General features: G+C 52.0%; 1 protein-coding gene across 1 annotated transcript; it reads right to left on the reverse strand.

Annotated features, from left to right (window-relative positions):
• Positions 1 to 3,690: 3,690 nt before the first annotated feature.
• Positions 3,691 to 5,777, reverse strand: LOC119375037 (disintegrin and metalloproteinase domain-containing protein 10-like). The gene is given in 2 exon segments (XM_037645236.2): positions 3,691 to 4,679; positions 4,682 to 5,777. Coding segments are annotated over 2 exon segments (2,085 nt in total).
• Positions 5,778 to 9,030: the final 3,253 nt, after the last annotated feature.

The raw sequence follows: 9,030 nt of genomic DNA on the forward strand, positions 1-9,030 counted from the left end.
GCTCGCGTCATCGAAGTGTGACTATACCATGGCCGGGAACAAAACTTGCGCCTTAGCACTTAACAGTGCAACGCCATAGTTGCTAATCAATCCTTGCGGGTGGAATGGAGTGGTCGTGATGTTGGTGGTAACAACTTAAAAATGAAAGGGAGAGTAGAGAGGGGGAAGGATTCCTACGCACGGTTGCCCTCAGCAACCCTCTCTGACCAACGAAGGATGGCCTCCGTCCGCCGCAGTGGCACAGTATACTGTGTGAGTTACCTGACTGCTGACCCGAAAGTCGCCAGTTCGATCCTCGCCGCGGCGGTAGCATTTAGATGGAGGCAAAATGTCAGAGGCCCGTGCACCGTTGTCGGTGCACGTTAAAGAAGACTGGATGGTCAACATTTAAAGGAGCTTTCCACTACGGCGTGTCTCATAGTCATATCGTGATTTCGGCATGCAAAGCCCCGCAAATTATTACTGTTAGTATGGCCTCCTGCAGAGGCGTAGCCAGAAGCTTTTTTTTTTTGGGGGGGGGGGGGGGGCTCAACCATACTTTATGTATGTTCGTGCGTGCGTTTGTATGCGCGCGCGTGTATGTACGCAAGCAAAACTGAAAATTTTCGGGCGGGGGGTTTGAACCCCTTGGCTACGCCCCTGGCCTCCTGGACGTCGGGCTTGGAGCTTGGCAAGGCAGCCCCCCACTGCTCCTCACTTCCTGAATAGCTTACGAAGTGACAGTGGAGGGAGGGGGGGGGGGGTACAGGGCACCCCACATGATAAAGATTTGCCATCGACATATTACAGCGAAAGGTGATATGAGATCACAACAACGACCGTTTTTGGCGCCGTAGTTGTCCGCCGCCGCCGGTGTCCGCAACCGCTATCGCGCGAAATAAGAAAAGATGTCCTGGATGGAACGGCGTTCGAACCTGGTCCCTCTGTGTGGGAGCCCACTATTCTACCTAGGAGCCATGCCGGTGCTTGAAACTGGTTTGCAAAGAGACCCTATACACGCTTCATGTCGGGGAGGAACCACATTAACATATGTAATGTAGCGTGGCAGAAGAGTAAAATAACAACAAGGCGCCACACAATGCGAATTGCGCAACGAGCGGGTTGTTGAATGCTTCCAACCCATTACGAAGGGCTCTGACATAATTCTTCATTGTCATCAGGCGCAGCTAGCATCAACAAAGTGCACATAATGCCTTACAAGTGTTTAGTGGGTACCACGGTTCTCTGCAGAATGACGAAAAATGGCATAATGGCTGCTTCCCTACTTCACAAAAATTATGATTATTTATAGCGTAGTGGGTTCCTCGCAAGTGCACTTCTATTGGCTGCCAAGGAAGCCCATAAGGTCCCCATGATCCATTTCCTGAGGGTCTCAATAAAGTTATTTCCCTCTCTCTCTCTTTCTCACGTTAACGTAGTTATATAGCGTGGTGGGAGAGCAAATTAACGACCGGGCGTCACACAATGCGAATTTCGTAACTAGTGGGTCGTTTAAGGCTTCCAATCCATTACAAAGGGATTAGCCATAATTCTTCATCGTCATCAGCCGTCGAATCAACAAAGTACACATAATGCCTCACTGATGGTACCTCGCTTCTCCGCAGAATGACTAATAAAAGGGTGCTTCCAAACTTCACAAAAATTATGATTTATGGCGTAATGGGTACCTTTCTAGTGTATTTGTACTAGTACCCCCAAGAGATTCTATAACGGGCTCTAGAAATGCCGCTCTTCCAGATTTCGCTGTGGCTGTGCTGCGCTTTCCGGGCAGGCCTGGCGTTTTTTTCTCCCTTACAAAAAATGGCCAAAGTGCATCGCCACTTCAATTACAACGGCTTGTCAATTAGCTTTGCGATGTGCAGCCACATTCATCCTGTTTATATGTGTGCTCTTCAACTATGGAAGCCTAAAAAAAAGTGGGTTCGCGTGCATATATTGTAGAAAACTGCAACAAAAGCTTTACAACAATCTCATAGAAATGGGGAACATGAGTGTGCTTCTCCGCAATGCAAAAATGTAATGCGGTGCAGCTCACCAAAAATCAGAAGGGGCCGCTGTCACGGGACATGGTATTGCGAAGTGAAACGATGCGCTGCTTAGATGAACTTAGACGAAAGACAGATGAACATGAAACGGACAAGGACCTTGCGCACTAACAACTTTTATTCAATCGCTTTCGCTCGTCAAATATATACACAGATTATGACCATGGGACATGGTGTGCCTCAAACACGGCCTCCAATAAACGCGTTTTTTTTTTTTCGTTGTTGTTTTTTTTTCGCGGATAGGTTTTGCGAATCCCCTAAAATGGCTTCGCGTAACCCCATTTGAGCGCCACTGCTTTAAGTTATTCTATCATCTTAACCTTTTCAGCCCTGGATTTTTTATTTTGGCCGGAGGAAAATTTAGGGTGCGTTTTCCTAATGGTTAGGACCTCGATAGACCACAAATGACAAATTGAGCCAGTGTTGCAATTACTTATGGATTTACATACATGGTGTCAAATCATGTCATCAGGGCTCAGTGGTCGTGAAATGAGAAAAGTGGCTTCCTTATTCCTGCTACTCACTAGAGTGCACGAAATCTGAACCAGCGTGTTATTCAGCAGTGTGGTATAGTCCTTGAAACAACTTCGGGACTTCGTCCCGAAAACGGCGCGTCAGCCATGACTTCGGGCAGACGTCTTCTTCTTTTTGATTCCCAGCTCCGCACCGCAGAGGGGATTATTGAAGAAATACTCCCCCAAGGATTAGAGTTTTGGTTTCATTTCCGAGTCGCTAGGGAAAATGTTGTGATGGCATCAATTGACGCCGCCAGGGACGAAAGGGTTAACAATCACGTTCCCAGAACTTAATTTGTTTCTGAATAATTGTTCCCTCGTGTCCATATTGTTTTACTTTTTACTTCCTGCCAGTTGCAGACTTTTCGGAGGGAAGTTCAGTGGTCCTCCCTATCATGTCTCCCTGGCTACCCCAAAGGCAATTGCAGATAAGGGAGAGTTCTAGAATAGGCTTCGTACCGTTTGCGTCGCTTGGGTACGTACGCTGTTGTCGAAATACAACATGCGTGCTCATGAGTTTAGCTTATGACGTATGCGCAGTGGCAACAACCGCTAACGCGGAGCTTCGAGTACCCTATTGCAAAACTACCGAGTACTCTCTATTCTACGAGGTCATAAGCGTTATCGATTTATTTCTCGACCTGAAGTGTTCGCATATGCCGTATTCTAAACTTATGAACATTTTTGCTTATCGAATGTTGCAAGAACCTTGTACAAATCAAATTACGTGTGACTTATTACGAGACATTTTTTTCTTTCGAGACGTAGTGCGTGGACACAGAGAAGAAGACACGGTACAGGCGCTGCTGTCTTCTCAGTGTCCAGTTTTATTCGCGCTACGTCTCGAAACGAGCCTATGCCAGCTCGCATAGTACACCACTTGACTTACGTGAATGTTATTTCGGATTTTCGAATGCGTTCGATTACTAGCGGTGAATCTGGAGTGTAGTACGATAATACGATTCGCAATATAGAGAAACAATAAAGGAAATGCACGTAGGATAACACGACCTCGTCGGCCAGTCTCCTGCCCTACACTTGGTGAGGGGAAGGATATGTGGTAAAACAGTGAGAGAGAGAGCATGAGCACAACGGCGGCAGAAGCAGCGGTACGAAGTTCGCCATGGGCGTCAATGCTGCCGCCGACTTGCTACTACTGTGCGATATCGTGGGCGACACGATGTGCCGAACCCGTCACACTGTCTTCGCCGGCCGTGGCAAAAGAAGTCCGAGCGCTGCATGAAGAGGCGACCGTCGAGCGACTTGAGGCCGTGTTCAATGGCGGGCGTGCAGGCGCCGCGAGAGCCGTTGCGGCAGCAGATGTTGGACTCGTCGTTCCCGAACCGCCCTTCGTCCACGCACACGCAGTCCAGAAGTCCCCGGTCTTGGCAAGGGGTGGACTGGCACTTGCCGTGGCCGCAGGTCTTCTTGGTTCCGTGGCAAGGATACCCGTCCGCGCGCGCCGTCAACGCTCTGCACACGCCCTTGTCGCCGCTAACGCCGGACGACATGCATTCGTCGAAAGGTCGGCACGAAGCGTTGGAAGCGGCGAGTAGCAGCGTAGTAGCACCGCAGCAGCCGGCCGACGACCGCGGAGAGCATGTGGAGCCGCCAGCGCGTCGCCAGATGCAAGGCAGGTCCCTCTGAGGCGCCAGCAGGGCCTCGTGAAGCTGAGGAACCGACGGAGCCGGCGAGCAGCACGGGTCCAGGGTGTCACAGGTGGCCTCCGAGCCGCAGTCGCACTCCTCGCCGGGCTCGATGATGCCGTTGCCGCAGCGCGCGCCATCTTCGGTCAAGCAAGTGCCCTTGGCCCGCAGCACCTTGCGCATGTTGCGCACCGAGCACGGTGAGAAAGCGTGGTGGTTGGGCAGCGAGCCGTCCACCGAGTACTTCACCATGATGAAGAAGCCAGACTTGCCTATCGGGTGACAGGCCGGATCGGCGGCCGGATCGTGGGGCGAGCCGAAGCTGTGGCCGATCTCGTGCGTCACGGTGCCGAACGAGACTCCGTGCGGCACCCGCTTGCGGTTCGACGTGCTCGTCGTGATGGAGGCGATGTTGAAGCTGTGTATGGTGTCTTGGTCGATGAAGCGCATGGGCAGCTCGCAGATGCCCCCGACGGGGCCCTCGGGTTCGGGTTGGCCACGAACGAGATGCCCAGCGTATTGCTTTCGAAAGGGCGGTGGGAGAAGCCCACGACAAGACAGTGTCGCTGCACGTAGAAGGAGAAGCTCGCCAGGTAGTCCTTGGCCGACAGGTCTTCCTGGCCCAAGGGGTAGCCCTTGCTGCCGGGCTCGGTGAAGATGGTCACCTTTCCGGGGATTATACCAACGCGGAACGGGAGCTGGAAGTCGGTGTTGCGGAAAACCAGGTCGTCGTAGTGCAGGTACAGGATCATTTCCTGTACCAGTAGGTTGACGTTGTGGCCGCGCGACTGGAAGAACGCGTGGTCGGCCAGCAGCTCGACGCCACAGACGCGCAAGCCCGAAGAAGTGCCGCTTGTCGACGTCGAGGAGGATCGCATTCTCTTGGCGCTCATGCGGGTCAAGAGGTCCGCGTCGGCCGACAGACGCTGCCGCTGTTTCGAGGGACCGATGGCTGCGCGAGTCGTGTTCTGGAAGCAGGCGTGAACGCCTCCCTTCATGACGATGCAGTCGGGCGCCATGACCTCCATGCCGGAGTAGACGACCGCGTCATAATTCTGCTTCTCGGCCGGCTCGACGAAGTAGACGTTGTTCTCGGTACGTATGACGCCGTCGAAAACTCCGTCGCGGAAGTAACCCATCACTTTGGAGCGCGCGTTGTCCTCCAGGCGGCCGATGTAGAGACTGTAGTCGGCCTCGTACGCCACTTTCGACACGCCGCTCGTGTTGTGCACGAATACCGGGATGCGATTCACGTGGCGCGAGTCTTCGACCATAGACAGGTTGAAGTGCTGGCCGTAAGCCATAAAGGAGACCCGGTGGCCGCCCTGGGCGTCGGCAGCCACGTTCGTGGCGTCTACGCTGCGGGTGGGCGCCTCGCTGAACGCCTGCACGCGAACGCGCTCGAAGCGGCTCACGAAGTCGCTCAGCTCGCCGCCGCCGTATCGCTCGCTCAGCGCTACGAGCAGCAGCCATGGAAGCAGCATCTGCTGCGTCCGCTGGCCCCGGCCCATGTCGCGGCCCCGCCTGGCTACCTGCCTGCCCTCCTCTTCTTCCGGCGTGGAGATGGCCATGTTGAAGACTACGCAGATGATGATGGTGACATAGTTTGATGATGACACTAACCCACTATGAGGGATTCCAGGAACTGAGGGATTAAGAAGTCATGTCCAAGAAACTGCAAGTATACCGTCCGGACGTTACCAACACCTTCTTTTTCACATGACTTCATTGTCTTTTGTTCTATCAAAGAAAACGAGTCCTTGATATATTCCCCTTTTTTCGTTCTTGGCACCCATTGGAACGGTTTCGCTGACCCCCATTTGAGCAGCACTGCTTTAAGGTATTCTATCAGCTTTACAATCACGTTCCCAGGACATCATTTCTGCTTCTGAACAATTGTTCCCTTACGTCCTTAGAAATCACACTACTGGCAAGATCGCGCCTTGTTTTCGGTTGACATATTGTTTTACTCTTCATGTTTTACTTCCTGCCATTTGCAGGCTTTTCGGAAGGAAGTGCTGTGGTACTCCCCATTGTGTCCCCCTGGCTACCCCAAAGGCAATTGAAGATAATGAAGAGTTCTAGAATAGGCTTCGTAACATTTGCATCGCTTGGGTACGTACGCTGTTGTCGAAATACAACATGCGGTGCACATGAGGTTCGCATATGACGCATGCGCAGTGGCAACAAACGTGAACGCGGAGCTGTGAGCACCAATTTCTAAAACTACCGAGCCCTCCCTTAGCCAGCTCAGTAACTGCGACGCCGACTTCCACCATCGCACGTCTGTTACGCGGAGAAGCCCAACTTCAAAAAAACCCGCATTTCCCCGAAGGGGAGTATGAGGAAGTGCGAAGCACGGGCTGATGCTATGAGGCGGCGCGCACGACTAAACTGCAGAGCCGAGCGAAGGAGACGGCAGCGAGAGAGCACGCGCCAGCCGACCCACGGAGGTCTGGCCGTTTTTAAGTGCAAAGCACTTTCACTGATGATGATGATCTGTCTTCCGAACTCGTTCCAAAGAACCCGCAACGCGTTCAACTTGTTGGCGGCGTTGCGCACGCCCGAGATGGGGCTCAGGTTGTTGTCGAACCACAGTCGATCGCACACCGCGCAGCTATATCCGAAGCTGCGGTCCAGGAAGTCTCGCTTGAAGCACGCGTCCGGCCAATCGAATTCGAGGGCCCGTGCTCGCTCGCGCATCGCGCGTCCCCGCGCCAGATCGGCTTCGGGGTGCTCGGCTCGCTTCGCACGCTTTCGTTCGGCGTCTCGCCGCCGGCCTGCATCACCACAGGCAATGCGCGGGGCGCGCGCAGCCACGGAGCGGAGGGCGGAGCGCGCGCAGTCACGTGGGGCGTGACGTCGCTGCGCCGTTGCTACAGACGCTCCTCTCCTCTGCTCGCGCCGTTGCTATGGGACGGCGGACACAGGGTCGCTTATAAAGTGCATTCGCACTTAAAAAATGCGGGAGCTGTGCGGGGACGTCGAACGTCAGGGAAGTGATCACTCCCCGCAAAATGCCTCCCATCTTGTGTCATACTCACCTGAACGTTTTGCTGACTATTGCATTTTTAACCACTCGTATAAACGCCGCAGAAAAATAAAATATGGCAGCCTCGCACTAGAGGTGCCAAAAGAGCGCAGCTGGTTGGGCTTCCTTGTTTCTCTTTTTTTTTTTTTCTTTCTTCTCTTTTTTTCTCTTTCTCTCAGTTTCTTGTATCTATATTTCTGTATCTGTTTCTTTCTATTTTTTTTTCTTTCTCTCTCTATCTATTTCCATATCTTTCTCGCTCTTTCCAACTTTATTTCTTTTTCTTCCCTTTTTTGTAGGAGGCCAGAAACCCGCTTCCAGGCCGACCTATCCTCCTCTCTCCTCATTAAACATCTTCTTCCCTTTCTTCCTCGCTCTCCCCGCTTCTTTCTGTCTCTGTCTTTGCTTCTTTTTGTTTCTCTTTCCGTCTTGCTCTCTGTTTTTTTTTCTATTTTTCTTTCATGTCTGTTTCTTTCTATCTCTTTCTTCGTCTTTCTGTGTCTATCTATCTCTTCATGTCTTTATTCCCTTTATTTATCTCTGTTTTTCTCTTTTTCTTTCTATTGCTTTCGTTCTCTCTCTCTCTCTATGTTTTTTCTGTCTTTTTGTCTGTCTATGTCTTTATTCCCTTCATTCCTCTCTATTTTCTATCTCTTTATTTCTCTCTCTCTCTCTTTCACGTGTTTGTTTTCATTGACACTCGCACCTGCTGTATACACGCGGTAGTGGGGCTTGCCCAATTCCTGTGGCGCGTACCCACTTGAAGAGTTTTGCACGATGAAGCACAACTTGCCGATAGCTGAAACAACGTCACTGTAAAGATAATGAAGAGGGGGCGTGCCGGTTCATGATGACGATAGTTTTTAACGACGGAGCGCAAGTTACCGCCAGCTCAAATAGCTTCGCTGTTTAAAAAAAGTACAATTGGAGGGAATGGCCGATATGTTTATGCGCGACACGCCGAGGGAAGTCGAATCAAAGTACATGTTTCTCTTTGTTCTAGGAAAACAGCGTGGCACCGACTTCGCATCGTTTACTGGAAATGTGTGCGGGCAGATGCGTTAATTACGGGAGGTGTTGAGGCAGGACAGGGGTGCGTCGCACTAAACTTCGATGTGTGCGATGGCGGAAGAGGCGGTGAACGCGCCAACACCTTGCGCATTTCTCGTGACTTGGGCTTTTCCCCTTATGCCATATCACCTCTCAACAGTGCACAAGTTAACGTGTATAGCGCACCCAGCAATCTATCGGAAGAAAGGGGGGGGGGGGGCATGACCTCCCTCCTCCCCTTTATGAACATATATGTATGTGAGCGCGTACAGACATATTCATACAAATCACAAAAATTTCGTGAAGGGGGCTTGAACACCCCAAGACCTCCATGGCTACGGGAATGCCGCTCAGAGCGTCACTACCAGGGGCGTAGCCAAGGGGGAGGGGGGGGGGAGGGGGGTTGCAAACCCATCTCGAAAATTTTCAATTTTGCTTGTGTATTATACAGGCACACATACAAACGCACGCACGAACATCGTCAAGTATGGTTGAACCCCCCCCTCCCCTCCGAAAAAAATTTCTGGCTATGCCCCTGGTCACTATAATGTTTTCTCTTTTTCCCTCTTTATTCCCTTCCCCCTCCCGTCGTCGTCTTCGCTTTGCGAGATAGCCTTGGCTAGCGATTGAAAATAGCGCGCGGCCGCCCTCTCTTCTGCATGCCTGCTCGTTATCAAACCCGCGTTCAGCGCGCTTCGATTACACGAGATCGCCGCGGAGTGTCGCTGCCGGTCTAGTCTAGA

The sequence above is a fragment of the Rhipicephalus sanguineus genome, chromosome 11, assembly GCF_013339695.2.
Source record: "Rhipicephalus sanguineus isolate Rsan-2018 chromosome 11, BIME_Rsan_1.4, whole genome shotgun sequence".
NCBI lineage: Eukaryota > Metazoa > Arthropoda > Arachnida > Ixodida > Ixodidae > Rhipicephalus > Rhipicephalus sanguineus.